The 18,975-nt window shown below is 33.1% G+C and overlaps 1 protein-coding gene across 4 annotated transcripts in view; it reads left to right on the plus strand.

The window, feature by feature from the left end:
• The window catches only part of LOC139780011 (metabotropic glutamate receptor 8), a 179,021-nt gene that overhangs the window by 111,774 nt on the left and 48,272 nt on the right, over window positions 1-18,975 (plus strand). For all 4 annotated transcript variants that reach the window (XM_071718538.1, XM_071718540.1, XM_071718539.1 and 1 more), the window contains exons 5-6: window positions 5,676-5,855; window positions 13,406-13,575. In XM_071718538.1, coding sequence (XP_071574639.1) covers window positions 5,676-5,855; window positions 13,406-13,575 — 350 coding nt within the window. The remainder of the gene's footprint in view (window positions 1-5,675; window positions 5,856-13,405; window positions 13,576-18,975) is intronic.

The following is an 18,975-nucleotide window of genomic DNA, read 5'->3' on the forward strand; positions in this document are numbered from 1 at the left end:
AAAATTCTCTTCTTTTATGTTATATCCTGGTTACTAAAAGCTCGCAAGGAAAAAACGTATATAGACGGTGTGAAGGATTCTAGGTGTTTTAGGTATCTGAAACGCAAAGACCAAAAATTTTCTTATTCAGGAAAAGTGTGGCTATTGTCTGAACTAGAATAAACATTACGCGGTTATTAGTTTCTTCTTTTAATAAAATACTAATAAAATTTTGAGGAAAACTGTAATATCTTTAATAAAAAGGCCACCATTTTTCAGAATGGAAATATTGGTTTATCCTGAATAAGAGAATTTTTGGTCTTTGCGCTTCACGTACCTAGAAGAACAACTAGAATCATTTACACAGTCCATATGTATTTTTTCTTACGAGCTCCTATTATAGTGACCAAGGATATAACATAAAAAAGAAGAGCGTTTTGTTAAAAAATAAAAATACATTCTTAAAATAAAGCTTAAAAAATATGCAAAGTTTAACGTTATTTGCTTTTTTCGTGTAAATATAAAAAATTCCTATAAAAAATTTCTGAAAAAAAACAACTTTTTTTACGACCTTTCAAACCAAAATATCCTTTCATGTAAATTTTATTTTAAAGGTATCGTTTGATATAGTTCATTTTAACGATTTGTTGTGTCTTGATACACGATAAAATAGAAACTAAACAGTTACATATGTTACACGACAAGGCTTTGGAGTTTTTGAAGTTGCCGAAACTGGTCGCGTACGCGTAATAAACTCTCAAGTTATGTCAATGCAGATGAAGAGATATCAGATAAGTCCCGGTCTACAACAGGTGTTTTAAGCCCTAAGCTTTAAGAAATTGTTTAATCACAGTTGAATTTGAGGAGAATAATTGACCGTGATTGGTCAATTTCTTAGGGCTTAGGGCTTAAAACACCTATTGTAGACCGGGACTAAGAAGACCCGAAATGCACCGCTGCATGGAGCCGCGCTGAGTGTTACCGAGGATTTTTATTGTACATACACTCTTTTATCGCTCTTCTCATTATTTTATAACGACCCACTTGGGTTTGAAAACTACTTCTTTTTCTATTTATTGGTGGAAGCCAAGTACCCTTTTCAGTTCACTTTCCGCCGACAGATATTCACTGTGGACAAAGACGTCCGCGGTATATTTTCGTAATCCTTTCCGTCGGTTTACGATTTTACTCAAATAAGCTGAAGTAAATGCGGAAGATACTTTGAAACTGTCTCTGCTTTAATATATCTCAGTGTGTTTCTTCATTAAATCTTTGTGTTGTAAAACTTTGTTTAGCGTGTAATTAAGTTACTCTCACTTTCTTAAATATTTTATGTCAAACTTGTAATTAAGAATTTAGAAAAGGGTCAAAATTTTAACACAGTTACACAAACGTATACAAATTTTTGAAATTTTTGCAACGTCAATTTTTAAATTTAAGTATTGAGGTAATATTGATCAATAATGTTTGCTAAACAAAAACGCAAAAGTTAATAAACAGCGTGAATAGTGACATAATGACTGGTATTTACTCCCACTTTAGTTATTAAATTCAATGCAATATCATGGTGTACTAATTATTGCAACATTATCGCGAAATAATTACCGATCTCGCGAGAAGTTTTTACCGTTATTACGTTACATCATAGCACGTACGAGTTTGCAAATTTTATAATTACCAAACTGTGCAATTATTGCGAAACGCATGCATTATGATGAAAAAACTTAGACCTTACGTGTTGAAACGTTAGGAGAATAGCCGTATGTTATTTTACTCGTTATTCAACTTGAGTTAATCTTCGCCACATCGCAAACCTTCGCGCGCGTCGCATTCAATTTACATAGCAAACGTAACTCGTTCGTTAGGATTCTCGGTATGAACCCGCTCGTTGCACTCGATGGTTATGCGATGCTTTTCCTTTGTACGCCGCGGGGCGCAATTAACCCTTTGTGCCACGTGCATATTCGTATTATGTCAACTGCCTATAGTAAAAAGCAAATTTGAAAGTCTTTGAGAGTCAATATAACGAGAGATAATTAAGACACGATTAATCCAAACGTGTTAGAGCAAGCATACGGAAATAACAATACTAATTATAGTTTTATTAGTATCATTTTAATTATAAAGAAAACTATCAAGAAATAAGATTACATTTCAATTCCTTATATAAGCTTGGGAATCAATTCTTTTAAACCTGAAAATTATTATATACTTCCATGTAGCTAAGAATATAAATTGAAAATTTTGAAAATTTATGAAACTAATATTTACTTGTAATTCTCCGGATACACTTTGATATTAGAACTTTTATTAATTTCCTCTTCAGCATTCTTAAATTTAAGTCGAATGCGCCATATCTCTCAATAATTTCATGAATAAATAGTGATAAATCTATCTTTTTGATCTGTTATATTTTCTTCTTTTCTCAAATAATAAACTTGAAATATTTCATCTCCGGATCTCGTATATATTGCAATTTTTTATTCAGCATTATCGTTCCATATATTGACGTTGATCAATACGCCGTGAGAGATAAATTGGCGACTAATTATATAACGACTCACATTTCATAAAACGTCCTATTTATTTGGCCGACTGTCGTTAATTCATTCATTTCGATTCTTTTTCTTGTCGAGCAGCTTTAATTGTTCGAATCGATTCCGACGGCGAGCTGTGCATCGCGCCGCAAATCGCAACTCCGCTCATTGGAATTGCAATGAGCCGTTCATTGCATCACTCCGTCGAAAACGTTGAAAATCGCCGTAGAAAGGCGCGCCAAGTTTATTGATAGTAATTTAATTAGGGAATGTAGCGAGGCTCCAAAAGAGAGAGAACTGTCTCTGAAATTCATGTTGAGCATTTTGTGCAGAAAATTGAGTATTCTTCGAGTATGAATTATTTATTAATAAATGCAAAGCATTAATCTTTTAGATAATTGCAACTATTATCTTAATTACATGGTAATTAATATTTTATTTAATGTATTCGCTGGTATACTTAAAAGTCTTGTAATATTTTTTTTCCTATTTATTGATCTTTTATAGGTATTTCGTGTAATAAATCTAATCTTTGAAAAGTAAATTGAATTATTTCTCATCGATTAAATCATTTAGGCAGATATGTGTGTTCTGAATTTTGGCCGTGACACGGTTGTGACCGCAGCGCGGGGAGACAAAACGTTAATTGAGTCCAAAATCAATTAAACTCTAAATTGTAATGGGGAGTGTGAGTGAATAATTTACATAGAATTATGAGCCACCATCACATATTGATTTAGGTTTGAGCTCAACCATATTTAATACATACATAATTAGACGCGCTTTTATTAGAGAATACATTAAAATACATTAGCCAATAAATTCTCTCGTTTTCTTCAAAAGGTCGAGTAAATTGTGCGCATAATAAGTAATAAAATTACACGTTTTGGAGTAACTATCGCAATCGCTCTGATATATTTAGTGGCGAAACCACTCTATAAGATTTAGAGAGTATCGACGATGTTTATTTCGACGTGTGGGGGTTTGAATTTCCATGTACGGATTCGTCTCTATTATGGAACTTACAGCCCCCGTGCAAATGACGTACCAAATGGCTTACGAAACGAGACGGCGTGTATTGAGTAGAGATCTAATTGCTACCGGTTGGTAATTAGTCATCGTAACATCAAACCGTTTCTATTGATCTCGGTCTCTCCTAATTAAAAGGTCCTAATTAGTAATTATATCTTTGGGCGGTAGTTTATGAAATTAAATATCTTTCGTGTGTCACGTATTTAGTTGTAAATGTAATCCTCAAATTCCCACTTGATGAGAGCGTATTCAATTTAAAAAGAAAGAATTGAGCAGCCACATCTGGCATTAAATAAGCGACGAGAACTTTAATAACAATAATCATTACATAACTGCGTTCGTTGGTAACAGCAGCGACGATTTGTATTTTCTCTGTCTTTCTTTGAAGGCAATAATTAACTAATTAATTCCAGTCTTAGCGTGTAACCGAGAAATCTTTGCAAATCACAGTACATTAATCCTCGGTAACATAGTAGCTACACGATGCGAATCTATTCAGGCGCGTTTTATACTTTAAGAGAGCACCATTCGTGTAATTGCATTCGGTATTCCATGCGAAAAACTGAAATAATTTTGTTTTCAACAGAAATACATGAAAGCATAAATAGATTTTTAATTAATTAAGGAAACACCATTTTGAAAATTTACACCTCAAAGGTACAACCAGAAAGAAAGCTTTATATATGTTAATAAAAAATGTTCATTTAACAGTTAATAAGTGAATTTAAATAAAATCACAATTTCACTGATTGTCGAAATATTAGAATACTACATAATTAATACCACATAATTAAACATTGCTATTATTATATTACAATGTTATCTTTCAAAATTATTCGTGAAATTAGCGTACAACCTACGTTTTTAATATATGTATGTATTACAATTTTAATTTCAATTATAAAGAAAACAAAATGTTGCTTTCATGAATCAAGTATCTTTTCTTTTTCAAAATATATCATTATTTATTAGACATACAATTACACTTATATAAATTATATAAATTGAAATTTGTTGCAAAAAAATGTCATTGCAAATTACAGGCAAATTACTGTTGAATAATCTAATAATTATATTTATTTACCTTCCAATAGCAATAATTAAATAAAAATATAAATGTACTTTAATTTTATTAGCAATATTTCCGATTTAACAGAACATAAAAGCTTCGTATCGATTTTCATACATACATCGTACGCATATTCTTTCTTATTATTCTAGTCTACAATTTTTCGTGTCATCGACCTGACTCGTAACGTAAAATTTCGATCGATCATTCTCGCAGCTAATTAATATACGTCACGTCAATAGTTTTGCAACGGTAACCACCGAAACAAATGGATGCAAATTAATACGGGAAGTGATAATGCGGGCGCGGCTTTCGCACGCCATTGTCGCTCGCCTCGCACATACGCCGGGGCTGTAGCCGCGATAAGGACGCGTGATAATGCCAATAACATCTGTTAAGGAACAATGTTATCAACAGGAAACTATCTCGGCAAAACGCATGCTCTTTGTGCAAAAATGGAATTACCCCGTCGCGACCAAAGAAGAGCCCGAGGGAGAGAGGGTGACGCAGAATTAGCCGCTTCCAACAAGGCACGAGAGATTATTAGATTCGCGATGCTGCCTGCACAGATGCTGCAAAGTTACGGAGGTCTCTCTTCGTATCCGCGACGAGAAACAGGGTCGCGCGTCAAATAACGCGCGGGATATTAACCTTTGTACACGCGCGTATACCTCTGCACGGCATTTTATATATAATTTTTATCTCTCAAATGAGTATCGTAATGTAAAGAAAAAAGTAACTTTGAATATTATTTTAAATAATATTATATGTTTCATAATATTATTTAATATAATATTATTATACGTTTATTTATAGCCACTGCATAAAAAAACAGGTGTATTATACGCATGTACAAGCTCTTTTCAGTAAATAATACGACACGCAGCATAAAATTCAGTAACGTCGCTGTGGATATTAAATGGTAATCACGATGAAAAATATATTTACGCTGCTCTTCGCTTCTCTTCCGCCGCAGTTGATTATTTTTCAGATTTATGTGTAAAAACAGAGGTGTATATTTTTCAGTTTTTCTAGTTTGTACGGTAACGTGATTGCAGATACCGCAAATAAGTTACGCCTCCACCAGCACGGAACTCTCGGACAAAGGCCGGTTCGAGTACTTCAGCAGGGTGGTGCCGCCGGATAATTTTCAGGCGCAGGCAATCGTCGAGGTGATCCATCTGCTTGGATGGAAATATGTTTCCACGGTCGCTGTAGAAGGCGAATACGGTGAGAAGGTAAGTGTAGCTGAATTTGCGAGAGGTGATACGAAATGTAAGAATGATCGTTGTTGACGTTTACTTGCAAGGGGAACGTTTCGAACTGTCCCTCATCGATTTTGACGGGCTTTGAATATGTTGTACAGTAGCGGAAAATAACAGACACGTATTTTTTTATTGGCTTCGAAGCATGTTAGGAGTTGAAGCAACCCCTCGAAATAAATTCTACAGGTATATTTGATTACAAGTAAATGAAAAAAAATGTTTTAGACAAAAAGGTTACAATATTAAATGATCTCTGTAAGCACATAGGTATTTATATATTTTAACATACTTCCACCTTTTAATGTTATTTTTGCAAAAATATAACATTAAAAAATCTAAATACATGATTAGGGGAGACCGGGGCGAAGTCGTCACCGGAGTGGAGTCGTCATTGCAATTATCTCGAAATCTGTATGTTGTGTGAACTCGCCATTAAGGAGGCTCTTACCCGGCTGCTCTAATCAATGTAGCAACCGAAAAATTATCATTAATAATTGGTTATAAAATTATCGGAAAATTAAATAAAAAAATAAATAATGATTTTTACATAGTGTAAGAGTAAGTTATATGTTCTATTAGTGTAAATATTAAAATTTATACAAAAAGTCAGTTGACTACGTCAGTGCTAAAGAGCAGAATAATAACATGCGCGTGTTACAACGTCGTCTGCAGCAGTCTGTAGCTAAGTGAGGTGTAGCCGTGTAGCGTTATAGCGATTGATGCGATGAAGAGATGGAGCCAAAAGAAAGATATAACGTGAGAATGCTGAGAGGGAAAATGAAAGGAAAATTCTCGAAAATAAAGGTTGTCAATGCGCGAGAGAATAATTATGCCGCTACCATACAGCGCAGAGAAAAGACATGTGCAAGTGAGGTTAGAAAGAATAATTAACATTGTTTACTTTTTGATTTTCAAGGTTTGATTGGCAAATAATTGAAACTTATTGTTTATATAGATGTTTAAAAAACGCATTTTACTTATTTACGTGTAATACAACATTTGAAACTTCGCGCGATTTTGACACTCGGAAGATCATTCGCCTAACCTGTCGTACGTCATATTAAAACTACAATATCTTTTATAACTCATCGTCAACACCAAGTTTTCTTCTTATCATTAGAAAGATTATTATTTCAACTACAATTCCTTAGTTTTTTGTTTACCTGGCTCGCAAACTTGCCAAGAAAATACATCACTTCCGGTAAAAATTTTAGTGTTTACCATATGCCCTGTGTTAAAAATGCGAATTTCAATACTGATATTTTTAAAATTTTTATCGTCAACCTATGCTAAAATTTTGGGCATCGGTTCGTTGTGGTTCACTTTACAACATAATTTAATTTCATAAAGATCTGTCGTTTTATGATCGAGGTAAGAGCCTCCTTAATACTGTAAACGCGACTTATGGTGCCCACGTGACCAACGGAGTTTAGTGAGGTTATGTGCCATGTTGTAATTCTTATCGAGGCAAACGTGTTTTCGGAGGTCAAAAGTAAAATTTTTTGCACGTCGAAAATTTGAAATATCTTAAATATTATTGTGTATCCGAATCTCAAAGTAAGTGATTCTAAAGAGTAATGCATGCTGAACACGAATCTAGTGAAGTTTTTTTATTTTCATTGATTTCTAATATTTTATGAGCGACCAAACTTGAAACTTGTGTCCGGGGCGAAGTAGTCACCAAGCTATATCATGGAGGCTTCGGGCGAAAATCAAAGTCAAAGAAGCAGCAGTGGTCGGATTCCGGCGAGGACTTGGATAATATGTGCTGTGTGTGCTCAGAGATGACAGAATAGAGCTGACGAGAAACGTGCGAGCGTAGGGCACATAAGTGTGTGCGCTTTTCTTGTAAATATTTTCCGCCATCGTGTTTTTAATTAATGTTTTCATTTTTTTATTAAAAAATAATTAATAAAATGTATTCTATCATTTTTTATGATCGGAATTATGAATTTTTATTTAAAATTCAGTCTGAGAATGGAGTGACGACTCTCCCCCCGGCAATTTTGACATTTCAATTTTTTCACCCTTGTCGTTTTATCACTATATACCAGTTGAACAAAGCGACGTAGACCAAAAATGTCCGTATAAATTTTGTAGTCAAGGGTTCACTCTTTACAACGGTATACCACATTTTACTAAAATTATTTGTTTTGTTGTTAAAAATCGGCACCAAAAAAATAGTGACGACTTCGCCCCGGTCTCCCCTACTTTTTGTCTAAAATACTTTTTTTATATACTTGACGATTTCAGAGATATTCACTCGATAATCAAATATATGGAATGTCTCTCGAGGGGTTGTTTCAACCCCTAAACACGCTTTAAAGCCAATAAAAAAAGTACGTGTCTGTTATTTTTTGTTACTCTACAACGTATCCAAAGCCCATCAAACGTTTGGAACTGTCTTTCAGTTCTCTTGTTAGATTCAATTATACGCACATTGTCCGTCTCAAAAAAATATATCCCATAATAACAGCAGAATATGGTATTTTTTGTAAAAACGTCATACGATTTTTTCACTATTGCATTTCGCAAAAATATTTAGCGAAAAAATTATATTGATTATGTATGTAATTATGTATGGAAATAATATAAAAATGTTTTTACATCGATTATTAATGACTTTATTAAATTTTTTACATGCATATTTGTACGTATCTATTACATATGTTTCTTTTGAGGGATTATAATTGAATATTGCAATAACCACACACACAGTAAATCCTTCACGTATTTTACATGTTTCAAATTACGATTAAACTACCAAAATTCGGAATTTCCAGTTATTGCAATGTCATTTTTTGATTATTAAATATAGTTCTGCTAAATCATGCTTAGGCACAAATTATGTTTAAAATCTGCTATTATACCACTAATTGATAAAAATGAGATATTCACGTATAATATAACATTTAATTGCATCCTTTCGTAAAATTGCGACGTACAATAACGTTAATGCTACGTTAAAAATAACAGTTATTATAACAATGATAATTATGATATGAGATCGTTATGTGCGACCGCGTTAACAAGCGAAGATGAAACTAATTGCGCTATCAAGCGAGAAAACTTGATGTTAAAACGTTATCCGCCGCTTAAATTAGGCGATTAGTATGCGGCGGAGATTCCGCGTGAAGAGATTTACCGGAGTAATCCAATCTTACAAAAATTGCAGAAAGCAAAACTTTTTTTGGTCAGTATCCACGCTTCTTGAATTTTTCGCTCCTTAATTGCAAACTTTGTACAAGAAATTAGTTAGGATCTATAAGATCTTAGCTATAGGAAGATAAAGGAAAAAATATGAGTACGAGAGTCTTATTTTATTATCTTTCCATAAATATAAATTGATACTTAAAAAGTAAAAGACGTGGGAAGTAAAATTTTCTGAATTTAATATATTGAAAAGGAAAAAGATAAAAGTACAGATTTTTAGATTTTTTACACCAGATAATTTTAAATGTTCTAATTTGTTTTTAATTAATCGCCAATTATTAGTGGTCTATTTTATTACGAGTTTGAATAGACGCGTTTCTCCCAGTAATTGAAATTCCAATATTGTTCGATATTATTACCACGTAATGAACGAACGAGCAAATATAATAATTCAAGGGGTGCGATAACTCGTTAACCAGCAATATCCATAATTTCTCCTGCGTTGTGAGGAACGCCACACAAGAATATATATATTCATATTCGCCGCGAACATTGATCGAGGTACGATTTTATGGTCCAATTATGCTAGTGAAATGGCCACCTTATGACGATTATGCTCACGACAATGGTGTCTTCCGTGTCTCAGAACGTAGAAATTTGCCGACGCGACGTTTGTGAATTTCCGCTCTTATGCTGCGCGCGCGCGTGCTCTCGGAATGACTCCAGACGGTATGATAGTAATTGCATTCCGAGCAATTAAACCGGTATCAGTGATCAGCCTAATTAATCATTATCAGGTATCATAATAGCTCGGCAATTACTTCAGCGTGAGTTAGTTCACTATGTTGATCCCGTTTCGAAATATCGAAGCCGCATAATTGTCAATCTATGAATGTGAAGTAAATTACACAGTAAATTAACTAACGTATTAACAGGCTATTTTACATAAAAGGATATATTTGTCTATATTTTAAACAATATACTATGTCGTTAAAATAGATATACCGAAGAAAGGGACTTCAATTTTGGCGAAATTCGTGGTTGTGTCAAGTATATAAGTACAGGAAAAATTAAAGTTTATAATATAACGAAATAAATAATTAAAATTTATAATAATCGGTAATGAATGCGCGGCCTTTTCGGACGAAAATTCGAAAAAATACATGAAACCGCTAAAACACAAAATACGATCTCACTACGATAGTGGTCAAGAAGATAATGAGACGCCTACATTTCCTTCTGGCTTTTAAGCTGAAATTTATGAGTCGTTTCTTTCACTAAATGTTGGGCGCACAGCACGGCTGCGGCTGTTGCAAATGCGGTGCATATTTAAACGAGCATAAGCTCGCGTAAAACGATTACACCGAATATAGCTTCGTTAATGTCCTTACACCGACGCGGGATATAAAGTGCATAAGACGATTTATCGCAAATTAAAAAACGAGAAGTGCGGCGCGTATCGTACAAATTGGATCTGAAAAAGATCGCGATCAGAGAAAACTTTTTGCAACAATCGCGTGTCCTATTTCCAACTCCTATTTATAACTTATTTTGCAATTAATAATAAGACTAATTATTACTTGAAAAAATATTTTGTTATTAAATTAAAGAGATTGTCCGGAAATAAAATCATTCGTAATTTTAGGACATCAGAGACGCAAATACGTATAATGTGGCTCGTAATACACCGGAGATGTCTAAAAAAAGATCGGAATCGCGTAGAAATAGAAAGGAATAAGGTCAAGTGCGACCAATTGTTGAGGAAAGCGAGCTTTGTTAAGAAAATCGTCCGATAAGACAACATCTTGTCATAACAACTCGGTATTATTTCCCGAATAATTATATCATTTATCTCTTTCTCTCTTTGTCAATCTTTTTCTTTATAGTACGCCAAATAAACCCGCAATGAGAATCAGATTGCATTTTTACATCGATATTTTAATTTTCTATCGCATTTCCTCGCTTGACTTCTTTCTACTTTTCTAAATTTTTCTTCTCTCGCGACATCGAGATTATTTTCACCGGTTCATAGAAACATTAATTGGATCTTTTTGCTTAACTTCGCAATTAATTTGCACGTAATTTTATTTTATTGCACGCACATTGAGGTATATACTGTAAAGTTTCATTTTTCATAAAATTTTTTTATAAAATTAAATTTAATTTGTTTCTTAGGAAAAATATCAAGAGATTAATAATTTTGAGCCACTAAAAATAAAAAGGTTTTTGCGAACTCGGAAAATTTACGCCAACACTTTTTGCATAACTGAGTGAATAGTACAGCAAAGTTGATTGTACTTGAATGTATTGTATTTGAAGAAGACTTAACTTTAATACAATTGTAACCTTTTATTTCACAGCGGGTGTCGGGTAGTCTCACCAATTTCCGCTTTCTTAGCTAATCACTCTTACGATAGATGATAAAAGAAAGTCTTAATCTTATAGAAAATTAGTTCCTGGTCATTGTCAAAGAAATAAGCACTCAGAAAAAAGTGTAGCATCAGATAGTACAATTGTGAAGATCTCTTCTACAAATAATAGTACAAATAGGGACAGGGATAAATTGTAGTAAATGAGTCTAAAAAATTGTTCTAAAAAATTATTCTCAGATTGTCTGAAATCAATTGACAAACTGTTTAAGACTGTAAAATATTATAATATTAATTCGCACGTTTGTTTCACAGAATCACAGTTTTTGTGTTTGCATGTGACAAAATAAATTTGCTACAAAATTGTAGTTAATCGGTGTATTTCATATTTTCTATTACATTACAATTTAAAGTTACTTATCTGACAAAATAAGGTCTACAATATTGTGTTAACTTTTTCCGAAAGATTTTTCTCAGTGAGAGCTTTGCAGGCTCATTTATTGCAATGACGTCGAATAACAGTAGACAGAAATTTGTAAATGAATAAGATACATTGGGAAATTAATGATTGCTCTAAGATTTAGAGTTGTTATCTAATATTTTTTATAAAAATCAAAATATTTAATAAAGTTGAAAAATTGAGTAGAGACAATTTTCTTGAATTTTTCTTTAAAGAATCTCCTGCAATAGATACATATAACTAAATTTGTATTAATTTATGAAAAAGATAAATTTAAATAATCGAAAATTAAATTGATTGAATTAAGGAAAAAAAATTGTAGGTTAATGCAGTATTATAATTAAAAGTTAAATAAGATTTAAATATAAAATAAAGTATAAGAACTAAATATAAGAACTATAAGCTAATATTTTCAGAACACATTATTAAAAAAGTACAAAAGGTAGTGATTCCGTATTCAGTCGATTTGGATAATCAGGATTCATGTAATCAACGTACTTTCAATCAGGGTACTGCATTTATTACCATGGAATATTAAAATTTACCCACGATTCAGAATCGTGGAAATGTCGAGAATTATTGAACGGTATAATCATTGTAGCGCGGGTACGGATATTGCGAGGATGATTTTTTATCCGGCGCACCGTAATAAATTGTGACGATTTTTATTACGCCGTGAAACAGACGCCGATAACACCTGCGGTTGCAGTTCGGTGCGTCCCACATCTTTCTTCGGTCGTCTTTTCTTGTTTCCACCCACCACGTATACACAGCGGAAATATATCACGAAACATAGGCGCTATCGCGAAGACAGACGAGCCCAGATCGACGTATCTATTTGCGTGTATATACCATTCGACGAGAAATGTGCGAGACAGGCAGAGCTCATCCTGGGCGATTGTCGCGTCGTATCTCGACGCTTCGACAATTGTATATTGGCAACTGCACGGATAGATTATGTCGATAGAGGAAATTTATAATGTTAAACGTGTTAAATCCAACAAACTAAACCTCTCGATTATCGATACGATATAACAAAATTTATTTGAATTGTTCAAAATCTAATTTAAGACTGTCAAAAATTCAATATCAAATTGTTTCAAATCTCACAGAACTGCACTGCAAATTCTTTTGAATTTAAATTGAATCAGACTTTACATTTGAAATTGATACAATATTTGTTTACTTAGCATAAAATGTAAAAAAAATGAATAAACTGCGAAATAAACTTCTCTTGTAAAAATGTAAAAGACTCTCTGAGAGTGCAGAAACTTACCGCTGCCTTACATTTTCTTCATGCACCACGAACAACAGCCTGCTACTTAATGGCCGCGATAGCTCATGCAAATTTCGTGGATTTATCGTCAATGATAAATGAGTACGCAAATATATGAGCCGGTAGATGCGCCTCAGACATTGTATTTTTCGCCTGTATTCCAATTGTTTGGTAAGAAAACAGACTCGCACGTATACTATCGCTAAAATTCGATTTCTCATCGGATGGACGGGCAATTTATTTGCGGCTGAAACTCTATTTTCAGGGCATCGCCAGTTTCATTGCCCTCTCGTCGGAGTACAACATCTGTGTCGCAGTCAGCGAGAAGATCCTGAGAAACGCCAAGACTGAGGACTTCGATAGAATAATTGAACGGCTGAGCTCGAAGCACAACGCCAGGGGAGTCATAATATTCGTCGACGAGGATAACATAAGGTGAGGGATTAATCTCGAGTACGCCTTCGTTGTATTTAAATAAGGTCGTCACTAAATAAAATATATGATGTGAGGAAAAAGCGCGCGATTGTTGAAATCTGCGTTGCATGAAAAATGCGGTGTGCTCGCGCTTTATTTATTTTCTTTTTCCGCACACACAGCAGAAAAATGGAATTACTGGACTGCGAGAGGAATGATTTTTTTTACTTTTTCTACCGTTGCGTTCTATATTGGGAGAAACGTTCTCAAACATCGAACAAATTATAGTTTTTGTGTAACTTATTTTTACTATATAACGTTCCCGCAGTACTCGTTAAATTAAGGAAAAACACGTAGGGGAGACCGGGGCGGGTTGTCACACTTTTCAAATACTGATTTTTAAAAAAATGTTAGCAATATTTTATAATATTGTATAGTACTTTATAATGTAACTACATCCTTTAGGTATAAGAAAAAAAATATTAGACATATATATTTATACACAAAAAAGTTATTTAATTCTAAGCAAGATCGTGAAAATGTGACGACTTACCCCATACCCAGGGTTGGTTGTCACATGACTTTGGATTGATTGTCATGTATCTTTCATGTAGAGGAAACATACGACAAATAGTTCCTGTTTTAATATTTTATTAAAGTTAGTGCTAGTTTTTGGTAAATTTAACTTAATAATATATTCAAGCGTGAATTAAACGAAAAATTAATAATTTTCATAAACTTTGTAATATAATTCTCATAAACTTAGACTAAATGAAAGAATAATAATTCTCAATAAACTTTGTAATACTTTCATAAACTTTGAGTAAATAAAAGAATAATAATTCTCATAAACTTTGAATCCCATCTCATTTGAGACAACTTACCCTGAATGGTCATTTTGAACAAAGAAGATTATATTTATAAACTATGTTGCAATAACGGTTAACTAAATACAGGAAAAATTATCTAAAACTATAATATTTCTTATGACCAAAAAGAAATTACGACTAGTAATTCTAAAAACCAACGGAACAATAAAAATAGAGGCAAGAAAAATTTACTCACGACCTCCAATTTTAAAAAAATGCTTGTAATTATCACATGCGATGTTTTTGAAACGAGCTATTTCGTACACCCGACTAACACGATAGGAGCAACCTACACTATAAAGAAGAATATTCCACTCAATGTATTAAGTGAGATATAAGCTTTGTGACAACTTACCCGTGTGACTTCTAGCCCCGGTCTCCCCTATCCGACGCAAAAATTGAGAAAATATAAATATTGAAACGTGTATAATTTTAACGTAAAAACGTATTTTTAATATATATATATTTAAATTAAAAAATGCAATCTTTTATTAAAAATGCAAACTGCGTTTGACGGTACATAAAAAAACTGTGTTTCACAAAAGCAAGGAAATTGTGGACATGAAGTAAGGAATATTAAACAATAATAAGTAAAACAAGACCGATGTAGTATACAATTAGAGATATTGCCATTTAAGGTCCGTGCTGGATCTTGGTGGTCTAATAATAATATTCTACGAATTTTGTATATTTTAATCTTGAAAGGCTCAAATGATTAAAAATGAAACATATAAAGAACGGCACAATGTATATTTTTTCTAAATTCAGTAAACTGATTTTTTGTCGGTCTTTAAAGCACAGCTCTTTGTTGTCAGTAAATCCACACATTCAAATCGATAATCGATTTTCCTTTTTGATGCTAATAATTGCTAATATTGTTTATATACGTCGCCTGTAAAAAGATGTTTTTCCTACTATTAACCGGTTATTGCGATAAATATCACCAATACCTCAATGGTCGAATTGGTAAAGGAATGTAGGGAAATTCAGGTTTAAACTCTGGCTGGGATAAATATTTTTCGCAATAAATTCTTTACAGTAATTTAAGAAGAATGTTTATTAGCGTCATAAAGTTAAATCGAGTATCGATTTAAATATGTGGATTTACTGTTTCAACAAAAAGCTGTGTTTTAAAAACCGACAAAAAATCGGCGCGCAGTTACTGAGTTAAAAAAAAGTATACAAAATTTATAGAATATTATTATATTAAGCTACCAAGATCCAGCCCGGTCCTTAAATGGCAATTTCTTTAATTGATGTAATAATATATAAAGAATGTATAAAGAATATTAATTTAAACTTATTTTTGAAACAATTAATATCACATTTTATGATCGATTTAACCTCGATCATGCATATTTGAGCAGCCACAACGCAGTCGAGCAGCGAAATTTGCCCCAAATTCCTATGTCAAAATCTGGTACATAATGACGTAATATTGGCGGATAACGTGGGACGTGTAATTTCCGATTATCCTAAGATCTAATGCGATATCGGTAGAAACAATATTGAATTAGGAAGTCGGCAGCCGTAATTAGGAACGGGCCGCTCGAACGCACATGCGTTCGTCGCGTTTGTATATGTTCTAAGCTAATTACGGCTATAATTAAATATCATGGTGACGACGAAACGTCGCATTACGGCAACGAGCTTTATTCAACTTTTGCATAATCAACGTGGGAAAACAACTGTGCGAACGGACGGGTGTCGAAACAAAAGGTAAAAAGGATTTTAGAATCCTGCGCTACGTGTAGGAACTTTTACGATCCAACGAAAAAGGGACATTCTACCATTCCAACGCGATTTAATATTATTCTCTTTCCATATATAATCATTACCAGATTAAACAGATTTCTGTTTTTCCAGAATGATGTTTCTCAAAATAAAATTGTCGAATGAAACTTTGAGATAAAAATCTAACACTCGGATCTGCGTGTTCAGAGACTGAAGCGTTGGATTTTTGAAAACGGCCGTGCATTTCAACGACGACAGTTAAAAGCGAATCGGGGCGTAACCGAGCGGACGAGATAAGAGGACGGCGATTAATCCCGCGTTCTATAAAGTCGATACTAGCTTTTAAGGCTATAGACAGAAGTTGAACGAAGGCGAGCGTACGACCAATTCGCTCGCGCTGGTAATTCAAAATTCTGGCTATACAATTTGATTGAAAAGAGGAGCACACGGACGTCGTCGTAGCTAAATAATCTATTAAAGTCAGTGCGTTAGAATCGACGTTAAAATCGTGGTGATAATAATGGCTATGATTTGTTTTTTTACGTTTTCATCAATAGTTTTTTTTCTTCCTGAAAGTTATAAGTAAAACGCATCATTTTAAAACAGCTTTTCATAAAAAATTTGATAATGTTAACAATAAAAGTATATGACCGTTACTATATTTATATACATTTTTTTAAATACACATGGTTTTATAAAATTCCTTCTATAAACTCCAAGTGATTAATGCATGATTAATTATTTTCTGCGCGATGCGAGCAATTTTGTAATATTTTTAAATAAAATTACGCATTTACTGAATTAAACGGTTCGATCGTTTGGAATGTGTAGTACGTTTGTTGCCAGGCTATATTTAAGTAAATATCGATTTTTATCTCGATATTTTCAGGGAAGCTTTTTAATACAGTCAAAACAAAAACATGAGATCCAAAAACATTTTGTTTATATTATTTTCCTGGACATAATAATAATCACTCTACGTTTTGCGTCAGTTTCACACACAACATCATACAGATGAGAGGCCTTTAGCTGATTGTTAGAATCTTTTTTTATCACATTGACCACTTATGTAAGTTTCAATCTTTCATTCATTTTATTTATATTTTGCCTCTGGTTAGTCATTTTGTTTTTTTGTATTTCATATAGTGACCAATGGGTCGGTTTACACATCACATTGGACTTATTTTAAACATGGAACTTCAATTTCGCGCTTTTACCAACGACGAAAATTTTTATAACTTTTTATTGATTGTGACTTATAATTTTTTTTGTAACCACACTGTTAATCACCGTTAACATTTGACTTCTATATTTAAGACTGACCATCAGCCATTGTTTCTCAATCTCTGTTTCGACATAATGCGTTTGACAAATTAATTTAATTATATTTTTATGACTTTAATTTTATATTTCTACGTAATTTTTCCTTATTCCTCTTAATGTAATTTTATCGATTTGACTCAGAACGAAGACTAAGTATAAGTTGGAACGTAAACGATTGTTATTTTTATTTAATAAATTTTATATTTAAACCAACATCTATTTTTGCTTTTACTCGAAAATTGGCCGTGTAATTCATAATTTAGCTTTGGTATTATCAAGCGTATGTGTTTTATTTTTATTGTTAAGTAAATATCGTTAATCTTTTACTAAAATCCATTTTAGTGACCCTCTTCCAATTAATGATTACCAAAGCGATGGAATAAAATAAACGAATGTAAAATTAATCGTCGGACGACGACATCAACGAAAAACCACATTGTTAATCATTCATACGGTAATAGCGACGCGAATGCGTGCCATGGTATATTCGCGCACACGCACGTGCATCGCATTTCATTCGCAATCCCTTATAAGCTATCGTTCAAATCCCGCTGGAAAATCATTCATTATGGAGACAACTGTGACCTAAAGCAGCGCGCAATTGCAAATTTTGATTATAATTACACCGTCACGTCGTTGCGGCGCTTAACACACGCAAACTGAAAATCTATTTTAATCAATTATTAAGCGACAATGATGACGAACGCAATTATTACGATTCGCGACGTTATACAGAAATTTCATTAAGAAATGTCACAGTAGGTATTCTTGCATTTCTATCACAGTACTTCATTACAGAAAAGCGTTCTTTCATTATATTGCATTTCTCAACACACCACACCACACTTCTTTAATTCTTTTATCGTCGGTACGCTATTTTATATATTCGGTTAATTGAGCCATTGAGTAGACTGATGTCAGTCATACTATACATGTATATCAGGAATAAAAAAATTTTGTTAAATCCTTAATGTGTGCAATTTAGAAAAATCTAGCTAAAATCCTATTTTATCATAATTCCTTTTTCTGCAGTCGTGAAAAAAAAGTTGAAAACAAGCTCCTGCTGTAAAAGTGTTTTATATCATGCCAGTAATTAAATATTATACTCGTAAAAGTATTATAAATACATTAAAAGTATTTTTAAAATGTATTATAAATAAATATTATTTATTATTACTCACTTATATCGAGACTATAACGAATCATCATACAGCTAAGGAAAATTTTGCAGAAATATGATGTTTCTCTTCCGTGTCCGTCGGAATGCACTTCGTGTTTCAATTTTTTTTCCTCGGAAAGTCCTCGGTTTTCCTTTCCGATCTATTTGATCGTAAGATGTATCCTAACATAGAATGTTATTCGAAAGTTTCTCGCAATGTTGAAAATGGTTGCCGCGCGCGCGGTGACCAAGTTCCCGACGATACCGAATGGCTTGCAATGTCGAGCAAATATTGGAAAGTAAGCAAAACGTGAGAGAAACCGTGCCTCGAAGAGT

This window comes from Temnothorax nylanderi, unplaced genomic scaffold (genome assembly GCF_030848795.1).
Source record: "Temnothorax nylanderi isolate EJ_2023f unplaced genomic scaffold, tnyl_v1.0 TNYL_tig0256_pilon, whole genome shotgun sequence".
NCBI lineage: Eukaryota > Metazoa > Arthropoda > Insecta > Hymenoptera > Formicidae > Temnothorax > Temnothorax nylanderi.